Consider the following 19,120-nt stretch of genomic DNA (forward strand, 5'->3'; position numbering starts at 1 on the left):
CTCGCAGGTTGGAGGGGAATTAGGGGCTTGATAGACGTGTCTAGGCCTGTGAGGTTGGAATGGCAGGGGCAGGTTTGTTGGGATGCAGGGTCTCTTTGATATGCCTATTAAAAGAGGCAGGTTTCAGTTTCCCTCACGGTCTGCCTAGCGGGAGATTCCCATGCTCATAAATGGCATTAATAAGGTTCTCTGCCTTTTATGTTGTCAGGAGGCCTGTCCCCTGCCCAATAAAAGGCGGGAGCGATAACAGACCTCCAGTGTGAGACCGTATCATCCTTCAATCCTCAGACCAGGGGACTGTCCCGCAGAGCAGAGGCATGGCGAGCCAATCCCACCACATCAGCTCTGGCTGCAGGGTCAAGAACTTTAGCTCCCGCTCTGCCATTGTGTCCAAGCCTGGGGATCGCGGCTGTGTCAGTGCCACGGCCCATCATGGGGGCAGTCCTGGGGGGCTAGGCTACAGGCGCCTGGGAGGCTTTGGCAGTCAGATCCTGTGTACGGTGTGGTCTCCCCGGATCGCAGTGAGTTGTGGATGGGCCCTACACAGCAGAGGCAGGTTTGGCTACCCGGCAGGGGGCCTTTGTAAGCTCAGCCCGCCCCACATCACATCTGTCACCATCAATGAGAGCCTCCTCATACCCCTCAACCTAGAGATCGACCCCAATGCCCAGTGTGTGAAGCACGAGGAGAAGGAGCAGATCAAGTGTCTCAACAACAAGTTTGCTGCCTTCATTGACAAGGAGGGTCTGTGTGTTGTTTCCTGGGACTGTGGCTTAGGAAGGGGAAAGGGACTTGGAACCTGATGATGGGGTGGTTCAAACTCTCCTGTCACTGACTAGCATGTGGCCTTGAGAACATGGCTGAATCAGGGTCTTTCAAGTGTTGCCATGTGAGTCAAATGCAGTAATGAATCTGAAACTACCAGACAGAACAGGAGGGTTTGCTGCTGCCGCTCACAGGCAAGCAGCAAGCATGATGTGTGTGCGCCGTCCATCTTCCTGATATCACCGGCACACAGTAGGAAGGTGTGGGCAGAGCAGGCAGCTCTGCTTAGGCATGTCTCACCTCCCCCTTAGAGAAGATGCTGCCATCCCTAGCATGGAGCAGGAGCCAGGATGCAGAGGGGTGAGAGGATCCTTTCCTGCTCCTCCTTGGAGGGGACGTGATAGGAAGGCTGTGAACCCTTAAAACTTCTGTCCGAGGCACTTTATACCCCGAAGCACATGGGTAGATTAAAGGCAGTGAGTGAGAAACTTAAAGCATGGTCCGGAGAGAGGCTGTTGAATTGCACTTTTCTGATGCTGCAGTTTCGGAGTCCTCCTGGTTGAGTGTATAGCTCTGGTTTCCTTTAACCTAATGATGCCCTCCCGAGGAGCTCACAGTCTTTGGGGGAGGGCAGCCACCAAAGTTTAAAGGAGGAGAAGCTCATCTTCCAGGGCTGAATGGTGTGCATATCTACATCCTGGGACTGCATAAGAAGGCACAAACCAGGGCGATGGTGGTTGGAAGTTCTGCTCTCAGATCAATGCTACATCAGAAAAGGGCATATCTGCACACAGAGGTGCTGGGTGTCCATTGTTAACATACCACTGGCTGTCCAGATTACTCTTCCCTTCCATCGGCACAAAGAAGCTGACCATAGAGTTAGGCAGGTTATTCATTGCACAAGGACACCTAGCAAGAGCAGGGGAGGTTGGAATCCAGCCCAGGCTTTGCTGGCAGAACCGTGCGCCCTGGCAAGGGGCTGGAGGCATCTTTTCCTAATTTGCTCAAAAGCACGGGGAGTGCCCTGAGAATGCAGGCTCAAAGGGGTCTCTGCATGTGGCCTTTTGGGCATAACCCATGAATGCTGCTCTCTCTATTGAGAGGCGTCAGTTCTGGGTCTGGAGAGAGGAACTTATACCACTGCACCAGGCTGGCTTTCCCCTCCCTTGGTGTTGCTGATGGCCACCCTCTTCCCTTCAGCCTTCTTCCCACAGGTTCCAAACTGCATTGTGCTCCAGACTACAAAGTGCATTGATATGGTGGGTTTAATCCTGCCAGAGGGCTGTCCCATGACCTGGGTCTGCATGTTAAAACCCAAGGCAGATGCCTTTTGGATAATCAGAATTTTGGTTCCTTGTCCCACAAGCATGGACAGTCAGACAGTTGAGGGTTTGTACCAGGCTTGTACTCCCAAAAGGTTGGTGTTGGAGAAGAAATCATCTGCTTTAGGTCTGGTAACTGCAAACTTCAATGGGGGCGGTCACATGAATGATGCTAAACTTGAGAGGTGTGCCCACCTAGAAGGGCAGTAGCTGCTGCTCACTCCAGCCACAGGCCTACCTAGCCTTGCCAGAACTTCTGGTATGTCAAGAGGGTCAGAGAGATCCAGATTCTTACTTGAAACCACTCAGTTATTAAATGTTGGCAACTAATCAGGTCTCTATAAAACAGTGTGCAAGCCAAGTAAAACATACCTGTGGGCCTGATAGGGCCTGCAGCTTCCAGTGTATCACTGCTAATGTATTTCTCCTGTCTTGTTTTACAATGAAATTCAGTGAGAATGAGGCGAAGTGGTCTGGTTGGTAGCAGAGTTAGAGTGAGAGGTCTCCTAATTCCTGGCCTGGGATCCCCCATCCTGGGCTTCAGTGCCCCAGCATCAGAGTAAGGAAGAGTCATGGTGTGTACATTTTAAAATTGCTGTTGTACAAATGCCCATAAACGTAGCAGCTCAAAACAACACAAATTTACTACCTCAAAGGCTGATGTTAAGGTGTCAGCAGGGCTGCATTTCTTTTTGGAGGCCCCAGGGAAGCATCTTTTTCCAGGGACATTTAGGTTTTTGGCAGAATTGAGATCCTTGTGGTTGCAGGATTGAGGTCCCTGTTCTCTTGCTGGCTGGCTGCTGGAGGTTGTTCTCAGTTTCCAGAGGCTGTCCACATTCTTTGGCTTGTGGCCCCCTCTTCCTCCATCTTCAAAGCCAGTAATAGCGAGTTGAGTCCTTCTCATATTTCAGATCCTTCAGTGCAGGCACCTTTGGGGGGGAACATTATTTGCCTGCTATGCATAGTATGAAATATTTCTGCAGGATCAGATGTTAATTTCATTCTGTGTAGAATAAATGAATGTTTATAAATAGTGTGCTCTTTCTGGGAGGGGGGATGGGTGGAGGGAAGTAACTTGGGGACTACTTGTGACCTGCACTTTCAGACTTGGCCAATAATTTGGCCTCCTGGGGAAGGTCACAGGCTGCTGCAGGGCAGGGGCCATCCTCAAGGGCAGAAAGGGCTCTGGGGGACCAGGAAAACCCTACCCTCAGGCTTCCCCCTTAGTCTCTTTCCTCCTTCCTGAATGGCAGGTGCGCTTCCTGGAGCAGCAGAACAAACTGCTGGAGACCAAGCTGCAGTTCTACTAGAACTGCGAGTGCTGCGAGAGCAACCTGGAGCCCCTGTTCCAGGGCTACATTGCGACTCTGCAGCGGGAGGCCGAGTGCGTGGAGGCTGACAGCGGCAGGCTGGCCTCAGAGCTCAACTGCACACAGGAGGCTCTGGAGGGCTGCAAGAAGAAGTGAGCATGACAGGGCTGGGATGGTTCTAGGCAGTGGAGTTGGTCTTAGCTGAGACCACATAACTCCTCCAAAAGCCAAGATTGCTGAAGGCCAGGGTTGTCCTGACGAGCTATCAGACACTTCTGCTTTACCCATCTGCTTTGTCTCATGTCAGCTGCTAGCTCTTGCAGCCCTGTGCTGGAGGCTGGGAAAATATTTATAGGGAAGAGTTCCCAGTCTGGGAGGGATGGGACACACATCAGGGCACAGACTGATGCAGATGAAGAGACAGGAACAAATGAAACAGGAGGAGCAAGGCCAGCAGGGCTGGAGAGGAGGAGCCCGGAGCAGTCAGAGCCAGGACGGGGGAAAAGTGAAAGGCTCTGGAGAGATATCTGAAAATGAACTGGCTGAAGCCATTCCAAGTATCTGATGAACTTGGACTCTTCCTTTATTTATTCTGCAGATAAACCATCAGGTTCTTGTTCTGCAAGGCTCCACAATTCAAATACCAATATAAATCTGGGTTTTCCTGAGTTGTTTGGCTTGTCCATTACCTAGTCTAAACTCACTGGATCACTGTACTTACCTTGTAGATACAGACAGAGTGAAGGGTGATTTTGACCTCAATCAATCCTGGTAATTCTAACCCTCCTTGGGATTCTTGAAAGTTCAGGTTTTACCATCTGGCTGGACCCAGCAGTGGGTCCTCACCTCCTTTGGGGTGAAGCAAATGTAGACACAGTCCTCAGTGTGCAGGCATCAAAGTCTGTCTCCCACTCTGGTGGAGTGCAGGCTGGTAATTATAGAGCTGAGTGCTTACTGTAGCCCCAAATGACCATGTAATTCAAAAGTTATGAGAACAGGCCGGGTGCAGTGGCTCACGCCTGTAATCCCAGCACTTTGGAAGGCCGAGGTAGGTGGATCACCTGAGGTCAGGAGTTCAAGACCAGCCCAGCCAACGTGATGAAACCCTGTCTCTACTAATAATACAAAAAAAATTTAGCTGGGTGTGGTGGTGGACGCCTGTAATCCCAGCTACTTGGGAGGCTGAGACAGGAGAATTGCTTGAACCTGGGAGTTAGTGGTTGCAGTGAGCTGAGATTGCGCCATTGCACTCCAGCCTGGGCAACAAGAGTGAAACTCCGTTTCAAAAAAAAAAAAAAAAGTTATGAAAATCATGCTCTGGGAACTCTGGTCTTCCTTGTGGGGGCAGGGCTGCTCCGGGGCTGTAGTCTCACAGGCAAGAGAAAGAGGGCTGGGCTGGTGGAGGAGGGTGGGGGAATGGCTTGAACAAGAAGTTGCTTCTAGGAATTCAAGTCCTTGGATATTGGGGCAGAGGGAATAAAACCTCATGCGGGTGGCTTCATAGAGCTCTGTGTTTTGTACAGTGTAGAATTTAAAGGCTCTGTGGAACATCGGTCTGTTTTAAATAATTCCACAAATGTTTACTGAGTGCCTCACTGCACCTCAGGTGATTTAGACCAAGATACAAAGAGATTAAATGACTTGCCTCAGGTTTTGCAGCAACTTCAGTTAAGCTGGGACCAGATACCAGGGACCTGGACTTCAAGTCCAGTGTCCTTCCAATGGGTTCTTTGTGGCTAGGAAGTAGAAGTCCAGAGAGGCCAAGCCTCTTCTGCAAAGGCACAGAGAAAGGAGAAAACCAGGGAGTTTGGCACACCTGGGCTCTGGCCTGGCCAGGTCCTCAGTCCCAGGGGCCTTTCCACCTGGCTTGTCTCTCCTCAGGTATGAAGAAGAGCTGGTCCTCAGGGCCACAGCTGAGAACGAGTTCATGATGCTGAATAAGGTGAGTGACTGTTCTCACATGGGAAGAATTAAATCCTGGACACTGGATGCTCTGATGCTGTGGGCCCTGTCAGGTTCCCATCAGCCCAGTTGTTGGTGGTAAGGCACTGGAGCCCCTGGCACAAGAAGGTGGGTTAGTTTGGCCGCAGAAGCCATCGTGGAGCCCATGCAGGAACCCAGACGGTGCCAATGGCGGCTTCATAAAAAGAAAACTTCACCACGCTCCTGCTTGGCTTTTTTTAACTACCGGATTGGCTGCAATGTTCAATTTTAATTCTGTGTTGCTCTCTTGCGGGCATTGCCTCCCCCTGTTATCCCAGACTAGGGGTTGGTTCTCAGCTTGTTAATGATTTAAAAGTGTGGCCGTCATTCAGCGCAATTGGTGATGATGGAAAAGCCCAGAGAAATAAAACTGTGAATGATTTCCCTTTTGTTTCATGTTGCTGAGTGAAAGTGCATGTGAATGTTCTTTAACAAGCAATTGCTTGCTTGCCAGCCTCCTTATTTGTAAATATCACAGAGTGGAGAGGGGTCTGGTGACAGATCTGCCAATAAAGGCTTGGCCTTCGTCCCAGGCAGGAGACTCAGCTATTTGAGTGCTGGGTGTTTCCTGACCTGGGCTCTGAGGACAATCTACAGAGAGGCTCTGTGATTGTCACAGGCTTGTGCTCTGTGGGTCAGTCTGGCTGGGAGGCAGCAGCCTGACGTTCTGGGTCGTGGCATCAGGCTTCCTTCTTTGGCAAGGTCCTCAGCTCTGGAAGGGGTCAGACCTCTTTCCACTTCGTTTCCACAGGTGGTCTCTTTTATGCAATGGGAGGTAATGTCATTGGCAGATAACAAAGGATCTGTCCCTTCTAGGGGGTCCTTGAAGGTGAAGATGAGAAGTCTAGGTTAGACTTGTAAGTGCAGGGTGGCTGGGCAGGGGCAGGCCAGAGGCAGAGAGGTGGGCCAGGAGGTGGTCTCAGGGCCCACTGAGGAGTGCCGAGGCTCAGGGGTACAGCAAGGGGGACAAAGGTCACTTCCTATCCTCTCGTGTCTGTCTCCACCAGGATGTAGACTGTGCCTGTCTGCGCAAGGTGGACCTGGAGGCCAACGTGGAGCCGCTGAGGGAGGAGCCAGTCTTCCTGCAGTCCCTCTACGAGGAGGTAAATCTCTCCCCATCTCTGGAAGAGCAAGTGAGAGAGGTGGCAGGGGAGGATTTCCTTTGAGTGTGGCCTGTCCAGGTTCCTAGGTTCTAGGGAAAACTGTACATTCTTGACTTTCCTAGGCTCGGATATTTTTCCTTCTGTGACCAGAGGGGATTTTTATCTTGTTTGGGTGGAAGTGGGTGATGCCCTTCCTTTAAGATGATTTGAAAGAATGTGGTTAATTCCCACGTCGTGAAGTGGAGCTCTGACACTTAATTTGTTAATTCAGGTAGTGTAAAAACCCAAGCAGATAATCCAGGCCTCTACCTCTGGCCACGATCTAGCTGATTAGATTTGCGCACAGAGCTACAGCTGATCTGGATTATTCAGGCCCCAAGGCGGGGTGGCCCAGGGTGGCGGCATGCACGTAAATCCAGCCCTGTTGATCCCTGTATTAGTAGAATTCCACGTTACATTGCTTCGAGGCCAAGGTCCCAATTCCAGCCTTCTACTCTTAGAACTACAGTTTTAAAATTTTCCTGACTTGCTGGTAGTTTTCTAATTTCAGAGTTGGGACTTTTTTTTTTTTTTTTTTTTTTTTAAATTTCCTGAGGAGATAGGATCAGAAGGGGATTTGGAGTTGAGGGCACTGGTTGCTGTCTCCTACAGGAAATCCACCTCCTTCAATCACAAATCTCTGACACGTCTGTGGTGGTGAAGATGGACAACAGCCGGGAGCTCAGCATGGACTTGGTTGTGGCCGAGATCAAGGCTCAGTATGATGATATCGTCAGTCGCAGCCGGGCGGAGGCCGAGACCTGGTACCAAACCAAGGTAGTCTGGAGGGCAGGACTGCCCCACTGAGACAGGAGGATAGCTGTGAGCCTTGAGTTTCTCTGGGAAACACACTCCTGCACTCTAGAGGGGCTGCCACTGAGGTCCCGGGTAGAGCAGGGCCAGAAGGCAGGAGAGCTGCAGAACAGCAGGCTGGCTGATTGGGTCGGGAACAGCAGCCTCTAGCCATTGTTTCTGCTGTTTGCCTCTCAAGCCACAGTGCGAGGAGGTGAAGGCCACAGTCACCCAGCAGGGTGAGAACCTCCGCAGAACCAAGGATGAGCTCAACGAGGTGAACCGCGTGATCCAGAGGCTGACGGCAGAGGTGGAGAACGCCAAGCAGCAGGTTGGGGGACGCCGAGACCCCACTCCATACACCTACCACTTCTTGTCTGGTTCCTGCTTCCCTCCTATCTTCAAGGACTGCTGTCATCTTTGGAGAGGCGTGTATTTGAACTCTGCCAGAGTATACTACTATCATCAGCATGCAAGGGCTCCTGTTCTAACACCTGCTATTACCAAACTTCCAAATTCTTGTGGATCTGATAGGTGTAAACTGGCACCTAATTGTTATTCTAATTTTCATTTCTTTGGTTAACCAGTGATAGGAAATCTTTCTATCACTTACTAGTTATTTGTATTCCCCTTCTAAGAACTGTCTACTCATATATCTGCCCATTTTTCTATTGTGGCTCCCTTCTTTTTTCTTGGTGATTTGCAGTATTCCTTTGTCCATTCTATCTGGATTGTAAGCCTTTGTCAGTACACATGTTGCAATTAACTTTCCCTCAGTCTATCACTTGTCTGTTTGTCCTTTGTTGAACCCAAATCTTTAACCTGGATGTGCCCAAATCCATTTTAAGTTCTTCCTTTAATGGTTTAGACTTAGAAGGTTTTGAGGTAATAGAGGTGGTCTCTTAAATTTCTCCCCCGTATTAGTTTTATAGTTTTACCTCTGGCATTTAGGTCTGTGATCCATCTGAACTTTATTTTATTTTATTTTTTTGTATACACAGTGAGTAGGGTTCTAAATTAACTTTTCTACATATTGTAAGAAAATAGATTATGTAATCCATCCTTTCACCAGTGATTTGTAATACTACCTCCAGCATAACACTGAGCTCCCACGCATGGCTGGCTCAGTCTCTGTCTTCTCCCTTCTAAGTTGCTGTTCTTCATCACTGCGCAGGATGTATCACTAGTAATTTGTTGTGGTTAAGAGCTGAGTAGTGAAATATGCGAATGGTTTTTTTTTTAGATGTGAAATTAGAGAAGATTCGAAGTTGTCCCCGTAATAATAATGATTTTGTTCATTTGATTCTGATATGCTTTCTTAAGTGGGGTGAAGGGAGGGGCTGTAGTTAGCGTGTTGGGAGTTGTTGCACATGGGAGCTTCTTTCAGCAAGATGATCTCAGCAGGCCAAAGAGTGAGACCCTGCACAGTGGCCTTTGAATACCTGAGCTTGGCGCTAATTAATTGCATAGCTTAGGGCAAGTCACAGCCTTTTGGAGTCTTAATTTCTTCATTTGCATAATGGAAATAATAATGTCTGTTGTGGCAAGCTTGCAGATTAACTTTGAAGGTCAAATAAGATAACATCTATGAAAGTACCTTGTAAATGAACAACGGTATATACAAGTATAAGGTAATATCACTAATAATGATCATTCCTATTTCAGTGCTAACATTTCCTCCCTCTAATGGCTCACCTGCCAAACTCAAGTCAGTTTTATGATACAGTGTACAAAAATGAAGGAAAAAAAAATCCAGATGGGCCATGTCACTGCCTAGTTAATTTTCCATTGATGTATTTCTTTTAAACAGTATTAAGTTCAAAAGTTAACCATTTTGAATGGAGATAAAATAGGATGACCAAGGCCACTTGAGACCCACCGGAGTCCCCACAACCTGCACCCTTATCAAACTCCTTCCCTTCTGTCCATCCCCACAGCACTGCAAGCTGGAGGCCACGGTGGCCCAGTCTGAGCAGCAGGGTGAGGCAGCCCTCAGCAATGCCCGCTGCAAGCTGGCTGAGCTGGAGGGCACCCTGCAGAAGGCCAAGCGGGACATGGCCTTCCTGCTCAAGGAGTACCAGGAGGTGATGAACTCCAAGCTGGGCCTGGACATGGAGATCGCCACTTATCGCAAACTGCTGGAGGGCGAGGGGATCCTGTGAGGACAGGGGCTCCAGGGTCCCTTCACGTCCCTACTCAGAGCTGGACTGAAATCCTCCAGGAAGAGAATGTTCAAACTGGGAAAGACTCTAGAAATCATGGACTCCAACCATGTCCCCACTTTGCAGATAGGGAAACTGACACCAGAGAGGGGAAGGGGCTTGCCTAAGAGCACAGCCAGTTAATGGCTCAGTCAGTTAATGGCCAGTCTCCGGGCTGGCCACCGATGCTCTTCTCCCTCCTGCACGGCCCGCCGGGCTGGAACCTGAAGCTCATTCCAAGGCCACTACTTTACCCTCTTGGCTGAAAGGATGTTTCTGTAATCGGCTTCCATGGGTTCTTAAAGCTGGAATCATTCAGAAAATTAGTTAAAGGCCATTTGATTTGGAATGTGAAAAGAATCCTATCAGCCTAGATAGCCTGGTGTTCAGGACCAGAGAATAGAAATGAGCAGCACAAGTTCTGTCCTTGCAAAGGAAGACAAGACAGACATACATCAGTCCTCCAGGGCCTGGGGTTAGTGGCCCAGGGAAGCTGTCGGAGAAGGAGGCTGCCTTCTCAACAGCTGAGGAGAAGCTGTGCTAATTTGAGCCAAGAGTTGAGGGCAGGTGAAGCCAGTGTAGGGCAGAGTGATGTGTATTTACACCTGGGATGGTTGCGTGGGCCTCTGGACTTGGGACGGCCACATCATTAGAGCTTCTAGCTGGGTCCCTTCAGGGCGGGGAGGATAGACTGGGTAGTAGAGTACAGAGGTGGAGAGCACAGGCCATGAGCTCACTCTGGGTTCAAATCCCAGTTCCACCACTTATTAGTATGTGACCTCTGTATACCTCAGTGTCTTCAGCTGTAAAACAGAGATAATCACAAAATCCACCTCGTAAGGCTGTTGCAGGATTAAGTGAGTTTTAATGGAACATAGCAAGCCCCAGTGGGAGGAGGTGATTGTCAAGAGATGATGGTCAGGCCAGGCTGCCCCCGTGGAGAGGGAACTCATAGGCCTGGTCGGAGAAACCTTCCGTGAAGCGGCACTGAGGGCAGCCTGGCCACACTGCTGGACTCGCTCCATGCTTGACTCAAGCACACACACTTTTCTGTCAGCTTCCTCGGGGCTCTGGGTGAAGTCACAGGAGTTCTCTCTGCATTCGGACACTTAAGACCCCAACCCACTCACTCGCATTCAGTGAGCAGCTGGCACTTGCACTGATTTTCATTATGATACTAATAATGAATGGATTAATATATCAGAATTATTAGCACACATCCCCAATGCATGTGATTTTAAAGTTGATTTAGCATATTGTGCTATGTGTACTGTGGCCATTGACCTTTTAAGAGACTGCCTCCTCTTGGCATTTAAAACACTTAATTTAATTACATTAAGTAATGCTCATTGCTGCTAACACAGAAAATAAGAAAACAAAAGCATCCAGAGCCACTCAACTCAGAGATAGCTGTCGCCAGCATTGTGGTTCGACAGGCACCACCACGGGCACTGTGGGTTCCTTGAAAGGGCACAGTCCTAAGGCTGGGGCAATGCCAGACTGAGTGACAGGAAACTGAGCCAGATGCATACATCCTCACTCAAAAGACGAGTGAAGAAGTGTTTTGAGCTGGGCAGAATGAGGCAGGGTAGAGCTTTCCTGGGGAAAAAGGTTTGAAGTGGGAAGCTACAAAAAGGGAGACAGAACAGAAAGTGCAGAGGTGTGAGGGAGGAGGGAGTGTTTATAAAAAGCTCACTGCAGTGGCATAAATGTCTCATCATAAATGATACAGACATATTTCTTGAGACAGAGTCTCACTCTGTCGCCCAGGCTGGAGTGCAGTGGTGCAATCTTGGCTCACTGCAGCCTCCTCCTCCCGGATTCGAGTGATTCTCCTGCCTCAGCCTCCCAAGTAGCTGAGACTACAAGTACCTGCTACCATGTTCGGCTAATTTTTGTATTTTTAGTAGAAGCAGTGTTTCACCATGTTGGCCAGGCTAGTCTCGAATTCCTGGGCTCAAGTGATCCACCTGCCTCCGTCTCCCAAGGTGCTGGGATTACAGAAATGAGATGTTTATAATGTTGGTAGGAAACATATTGGATTTCCTTACTATGTGCCAGTCTGCATTTTAGGCACTTTCCATGTGGAACTCAATCAGACTTTACAATAATCCTTTCAGACGGGTATTATCATCCCCATTTTATGCTGGGGAAATTGAGGCACAGAAAGGTTAAGCGACCTGCCCAAGGTCACCCAGTTAGTAAGCGGCACAGCCAGATCTAAGTCCAGGTAGCCTGGCTTGAGAGTCCAGGCTCTTAACCACACCATACTCTTCTTCAGCCTCCCTCTGCATTGAATGAAATCAGGTAGATATCTGGGGTATCATTTAATATCCTGGGATAAAAATGAATCTGTTTGTGTAATAGGCAAGCTTTTTCCTGCTCAGAGACATCTAACTAGGTAGCAGCAGCTTCCATCACCACTTTGGCTTTGCTGGCATTTCCAGCCAAGGGACCAGGAGGATGCCCCCCTCATCTCTACTTCTCAGTTCACCAAATTCCATGGCCAAAAGCCAAACATGGCATAAACTGGCCTTTTGGATCCTGAAACCTAATATACTCCTGTCCTTTGGGGATCCCAGCAAGCAGGACCAACACTGATGCTGTCTGCAGCAGGTGGGTAGCCTACCCCTGCCTCTTACGGCCCCTCCCCTTCTTCAGCATGGAGGAGAATAGGTTTGGTGCAAAAGCGGAGGAACTCAACACTAACTGTACACTCTCTCCTCTCCCTGCAGGCTGTGTGAAGGCGTGGGTTCAGTCAATATCTGTAAGTTGGGTGTGTGTGGGCATGGCTCTCTGAGGTGTCAGTAATCTTAGTATTAGATTACATCTAACTGATGACCAAGCCTCTGTCTATGGAGTGATAGACAAGGGACTCCTGAGCTGATGTCTCTGGGATCCAGACAAACTGTTGACCTCAAATATTTGACCATACATGGATCCATCTGGAAAATCCATGAAGTCTAAGTTAATGAATGGGGCAAATTCTGAACCCCTATTTGGTTCTGCAAAAAGTAGCTTAAGCCTTTTTGTTACACACAGAATACTACTCAAGTGGTATCATGTTCTAGTAAGAAAAAAATGTTAGGTTTATATTCTGATCATGTGGGTCTCTGCAGGCAACTTGTAAATCTCTGTCTAGTAATCCAATGTACACACAGCCCCTGGGCCAGGTGTCTGATTCCCATCCTTCCGTTCCCCTCACCTCTCTAGCAATCATATTTCTAGATGACTCCTCTACTGTGATCTATCAGTTTTTGCTCAAAGATTGTGTGAACACCTCTCAACATCAGCCTGGTCCAAGTAGAGTTTGGTGTGCAATTTGCTAACCACACTCCTAAAGAAGCAGATGGCAATGGGTTCAGGTATGCCTGTAGTTTAAAAAGACTCATGTTGCTGGTCCCTCAGAGAAGGAAGAGAATTAATCATTGGTTCTAAAGGATTCTGGGTCATAACGTGTCTGAGATGGAAGAGAATTCTGACCTGTGTCTCTGTCCGCAGGTGTGAGCCGTTCCCAGGGTGGTGTGGTCTGCGGGGACCTGGACTCCACTGCCTCCCTTCGCTCAGAGGGTGTGGCCATCAGCAGTGGTGCACTGTGTTCCCCCTCTGTGGTGGGGGCCTGCTCCAGTGCCCGATCTGTGCGGTTTGCGTAGAGGGGGTGGGACTGTGGACTGACATGTTCTGATGGGGGCAGTGTGGGTTGGGGAGTGGAAATCTTTTCTCTTGCATGCCCAAATGTCAGTTCAGTAATTTCTCCTTACAGAGAACCCAGAACTAACTCTCCTGTTTCCTTCTTATTGGAGTTAGCGATTTACTCTTTGGGTGTAAACCCTGGGTTTGACGTTATTTTCACTTCCATTTCTTCTCCCCCTCCCTGTGGTCCAGGAAAGGAATAGAAAGGTTTTTTTGATATAAATTGTTCAGTCATTGTCTTCCCCAATTAACTTCGGCTAACAGATGTTTGTTAAGTCCTGAGTGTGCCAGATCCTCTTGGAAAGGAGCCAGTTAGAGTGTGTGGAAACACCTCTGTGCTTTGCCCTCGGATGAGAGGGGCTCCAGATGCTGCCTCAGCATGGAGGGGTGGTGGGGGTGTGGAGCTGGGCTCCTCACTGGCTCTGAGAGATTGTATATTCCCAGAGTTCCCCAACTATTCATATGTCCAGATTGAAAGACTGACGGAGGCTAATCAGCTGGGTTTATACTGTTGGTTGCCTGGAAGTTCACTGTATTTGCATGATTCCTGTATGGCTCCTTCTTTCTTTTGGTGTGCTCGATTAAATATCAATGACAAAAGACTTTTTCTTAGGTACCAAATTAATGCCTGCCTCCTTCATTGTCTTTCCAACCCACTCAAAGCCCTGACTGTCTTGGTGCATCTCACAATGTGGTCCACGGACCACCACCTGCATCAGAATCCCCGTGGGGTAGTTGCTAAATGTGCAGATCCTGGGCTCCATCTGGAACTCTCAATCAAAAGTTCTAGAGATGAACCCAGGAATCTGTATTTTAACAAACTTCCAGGTGATTCCTAGAAGAACTAAAGCTTGAGAACCACAGGTTTATGTTGGTAGAGGGAAGAGGAGGGTCAAATAATTCTGGCCATGGAAGTAACTGTCCCTCTGATTCTCACTGGATCGGTCTAGCCCCTTTGCATTTCTCCTTTGTCTATGCTAAAAGGTCAGAGCCACAGTCTGGGCCACACACACACCAGGGCAGGTTGGGGGCAAAGGTACAAAAGGGGTGAGGAAGGGAGCCTGTATTTGTTAAACACCTGCTAAGTGTCTGACACATTATATATGTATTTCATTAATTTCTCACAGCAATGAGAATATTATCCTCATTTTACATATAAATAAATTAAGGCTCAAAGAAGTAGCTTTACTAAGTTACCCAGCTAGTCCAGAATTCCAACTCAGGTCTGGGGAATGCCGCTGCTCATAAATGTTTCCACAGCATTTCCCTAATTGCTCCTCAGGCTAAAAATTCTGGCTCATCAGATGCTCCTGGAGGAGTTCTGCCTGATGCTCCTTCACCAGCTGTCTGACAGTTTGGAGACGAGATGGAAGGTGACACATAGGACCTCCTAGAAGCATCTGTAGAAACATCTCCCCATACCCTCTGCTCTCCAAGGATCTCGGACAGATCGTCTTGTGGGGCGTTAATACAAGCTTCTTGTATAGGAACCCAGGATCAAAGCTCAGACCCGTGGTTGGAAGGCATTTGCCCTTCCAACCTGGTCAGAGGCAATTGATTGGTGAACTCTGTGTCTGGCCTACTCTTGAACTGACAGTTCCCTAGAAGTCCTACCTAGGGCTGTCTCACCTGTATGTGATAAATGGAGACAGGGGTTTCTGAGGGTCAATTTTCTTTCACTTGTACAGGAAGAACTATTTCTCCCACCTTATTTTGTTTGGAACTTTTTTTTTTTAAGTTTTTTTTTTGTTTTGTTTAAAGCCTGACTGGGTAGGAAAAATTTTTGCCACAAGAATGCCTATCTGATCTCATGACATGGAAAAGTCTTTAAATTTTTATTTTATTTTATTTCTTTTCTTCTCCAAGGTGCGCACGCACACTGCCAGACCTTCCGATACCAGCTCCGGACCCGCTAAGGCAATGGTGTGGCACCCCGGCCTAGGGGCGGAGTCTGGGGGAACAGGGTCTGGCCTTTTGACTACCCGCGGGTTCACTCCCCACATCCCACTCACTGCTGATGGCAACCCCCTAGGGTCTTTAAGAAACCTCTGTGCCAGGATGCACTAGGCACCTAGACTTCGGAGAGGAGGGCGCCGACCCTGGCCAAGGGGCTATGGGCGTGTCACGGTGCAGCCCTGAGCAGCCAACAACCCCCAAACACCCTGCCCACTACCCCAAAACGGCGGGCGGGTCGCGTCCAGCTCGCCCTCCTGTCCCTCCAGGCCCCTCACCACTGGGATTGGAGGTTACGGGCGGGACGCGGGGAGCTCTCGGGCAGGGGCGAAGCGGGGCGGCCAGGGCCCAGGTGTGGAGGGCGGGCGCATTTGAGGGAGGCGCGGGCGGCGGGATCCTGGCGGACGGCAGATGACTCGGGAACCGGTCCGGGGCCAGAGACGCCAAGGCGGGAACCCCGCATGAGCCAAGGACGCAAGGCCTTTGCGGATCTGATCCCGGGGTTCCAGCAGAGGGTCGCCGCGCCGTGCATCTGGAGATGCGCCCAGGGTACCTGGTGGCCGGACATGACGGTGGGCAGGCGGGCAGGGCAGGGCACGGGGCGACCGTGAGGAAAGCGAGGGTGGGGGTAGGAGGGTGGGGGCAGGGCGGCCCCTGATTCTCGTGGGTGGGGAGGTGGGGGACAATGGTGGCCTCAACGGGAGACAGGACCAAAGTGGGGACTGGCAGGGAGGACCCGCAGGTCCCTTGTTAGGCTGTAAACTGTTCCCACCCGGGTGACCTGCGAACCACCGAGGCTAGGGAAGTCCTGCTGGCCTGGACTGTGACTCGCCTTCCAATCTCGAGTCTGTTGCACCCAGAGAGCCAGCACTGCACGGGCGCCTTAACAGAAAAGAGCCTTAGAACGGTTCTCCTCGGCCACGCAGTTCTGATGCCTTCAGACTCTGTTTCAGAGACCACAATGGCCAGGCAGGAACTTGACCTGGGCTGACCGAGGTCTATCTTAGTAGGGTGGTGCTCCCCTTGTCTCTGTCTCCCGGACTTGCAGCGGCCTGCCCATCACAGTGGGGATCCCACCGAGCAGCGGTAAAGCCAGGTTAAAAGGGTCGCCAGAGTGACTCTGACAACACTTTGGGGGTCTCAGGGGGACATTCACTGCCCTGGGGCATGGGACTGTCCAATGGGGAAGGGTCTGTGTTTCCTTTTTGTTGGTGATGGAGGGTGGCTATTTATCTGAGTGTCTTGGGTATTTTCTTCATTTTTAATGCATAAGCTTGTCCTATGAGTGCTGTCCTTCCCCGCCTCACTCCACTCACTGGCTGCTCTCCTGCCAATATGAGGGAGCCCCCGGTTTTTGAACAAATCGGAAATGAGCAGGGATTTCCAGGCATACACAGGTTGGGGATTGGGGGAAGCAGGAAGGAGGCCTGAGGCTGTGTGAACTAAGCCTATCCCATTGCTTGTTCTGCCTGGCACATCCCTACACCCAAGGAGAGTGGTGCTTAGTGCCCATGTCGTTGTTGCTCTAATCTTCAATGAGCAAAGCACTTAGTACAGTCACCTCGTAATGCTTATGTTCCCAGAGAGAGGCAGGGGTGTGAATAACCCAGACAAGGTGACATGAATTCCCACATGGTCATGTTCATGTCTACACAGAACACACTTGGTAATTTTCTTGATAATGTGGTTAATTTGTGTTCCTAACTATGCTTGTCTAAGGTGAGTAGTAACACAAAATTCTATTTTTCTGAGATCCCAAAGATTGAAGCAGGGAACAGTTAGAAACACGGGCTGGGGGAAGGAACTCTCTTGGGCATAGGTGTTTGTGAGGATGGGTTGAAGCAGAGTGGGTTGAGAATTGGTGGAGGAATATTAGTGGTTTCAGGAGAAAGGAAAAGATGACAAATCCCAAGTGTATCTGTTTCTTTGAAAGGATTATTTTCCATTCTTCGAATCCTCTGGAAGTTTTGTGTGTTTGTGGGCAAGGATATCATTAATATTTACATAAGAACTGAATACAGACTGCAGGTCTAATTTTCTCTGATGCTGGTGTTAGCTTGGTTTGTGATGTTTCTAAGGAGGAGGGAGCCCAGGACAGAGATCTGGGATCACTCCCATGGCCCACTTTATTGTTTGGGCCTCTTGAACTTCTGGCTTTTCCTCGATCTCTCGATTTCAGGTCACTTGACGTCTTCAGAATTTTTTCTTTCTAATAAAATGTTAATCCCTAGTCACCTTTGGACTATACCCTTTGCATTCCGTGGGGAATAGTTCTTTGATCAGGAGAGAGCTACAGGAGCCCTAGCATCCTTTGAGCCAGAAGAGCTTGCTGTGGGTTTTTGCTGTTGGCTGCAAGGAGGGCTGGGGCAGAGGCTTACCTCCCCATAAGCAAAAGGCACCTCTGGCCAGCTGAATCTGTTGAATGGTATTGGCGCACAAAGCACGGAAATGTATCAAAAAAGTTACTCCTATCTCCCAGGTTCTGGCTGTTTGACTTTTCAATCCATGGTGCCATTATTTTTTGGGTATCAGATTTGGCATCTTAGTTTGCTCAGCCCAGATCCATGGGAGCATTAAGCTGTTTTCCCCAAGCATAGACTCACTGTAGCATCTCAGAACCACAGGAGACGGCAGACCTGGTAAGGACTCTACCCACTCATCTCACAGACCCCAGACTGACATGCAAAGCATGGAAGCCACTTTCTGTCCAAGGACTCGCCGAGACCTGGCAGTCTTGGCAGAATTGGGGCTCAAATTTCCATTTCCTGATGTTTCAGCCCCTGGGATTTGACATTTCCTGTGGGTGAATGATGTCCCTTAAGTTGAAAGTTGGCCTATTGTGATTGTCACCATGCTGTCAGGGACCAAAGAGCTGGGAGAAAGGAGGCAGCAGGCAAGAGACTTGGAGGAGGCCCGCCAGGTGTCTGCTAGCAAACCTCAAACAGAGTAGCATCCTGAGCACTCAGAAGCAGCCAGCAGCCTCCTGTGGGGCTACAGCCCTTTGGGCCTGAAGTGAGGATGCACAGGGCCTTAGCTTCTCCTTGCAGGGAAAGAGGCTGTGGGATGCAGCAGCAGGGAGGGGCTGGCAGACACCGGCCTGATGACTGACAGCTAATGGGACTGGATGTCTCTACCTCCGGCTGCACCGGCTGCCTGCATTCATCCAGCACATCCCAGGCCTGGCATATCTTGGAGCTCCATCCTGGGACTCAGTGGAAGGTCAGAGCCAGGAGGAGATACTTCCTGTCCTCATGGAACTGCCAGCTTGATCCAGGTCCAGACACACCCATTGACATGCTTGGCCCAGATCCGCAGAGACAGAACCAGAGATTCTCAGGGTTCCAAACACTATGTGATGGGGTAGGGGGGTGGGGTGGAGGGCGTGGGCATGAGGGTGGTAGCTATGGGGAGCAGAGGAGGGCCCTGAGCAAAGGCAAATGGGAGGAGGGATGTGGGATGAGCTATGTGTCCACAAGGGGTATGTAGGAGAGAGTGGCTCTGGGCTGCCTCAGAGGGTAGACTTGTCTTCTTGGGGTGGAGTCCATGATTGGGAGGATGAGCGCTGCATGGAGGGGTTAGACAGGGCTGAGGAGTACCTGGGGAAGGAGGTGATGGAGGGAGCCTGCATTTGGCATAAGAAGCACACACATGTGCGGGGAAGTGACTTGAGCCAGGCAGGAGCAGGTGAGAGCAGTGAGTTTGGGACGGAGTTCTGGCTGCTGGGAGTACGCAGGGTGGGTCGGGGAGAAAGAGGCCATTCGTGGGGAGCTGGGCTATGGTCCAGGCCTGAGGGGTCTGAGGGCGAACAAGTGGAATCAGACTGTGGAAGTGGACAGGAAGCAGCAGAGTTTCTGGGGGGTGACTGGGGAAACACTGCATGGGGAGGGGGCTGGGATTGGTTAGCTGCAGAAGAGGCAAGAAGGGAGTGGAGAAGTTGTTGTTCACAAGACCACACATCC

The 19,120-nt window shown here is 49.9% G+C and overlaps 1 protein-coding gene across 1 annotated transcript; it reads left to right on the forward strand.

Annotated features, from left to right (window-relative positions):
- Positions 1–317: 317 nt before the first annotated feature.
- On the forward strand, positions 318–13,168 carry LOC112634216 (keratin, type II cuticular Hb5-like). Its single transcript, XM_025401405.1, is given in 9 exon segments — positions 318–752; positions 3,341–3,549; positions 5,279–5,339; positions 6,388–6,483; positions 7,135–7,299; positions 7,520–7,645; positions 9,252–9,472; positions 12,251–12,282; positions 13,017–13,168. Coding segments are annotated over 9 exon segments (1,497 nt in total).
- Positions 13,169–19,120: the final 5,952 nt, after the last annotated feature.

The sequence above is a fragment of the Theropithecus gelada genome, chromosome 11 (genome assembly GCF_003255815.1).
Source record: "Theropithecus gelada isolate Dixy chromosome 11, Tgel_1.0, whole genome shotgun sequence".
NCBI lineage: Eukaryota > Metazoa > Chordata > Mammalia > Primates > Cercopithecidae > Theropithecus > Theropithecus gelada.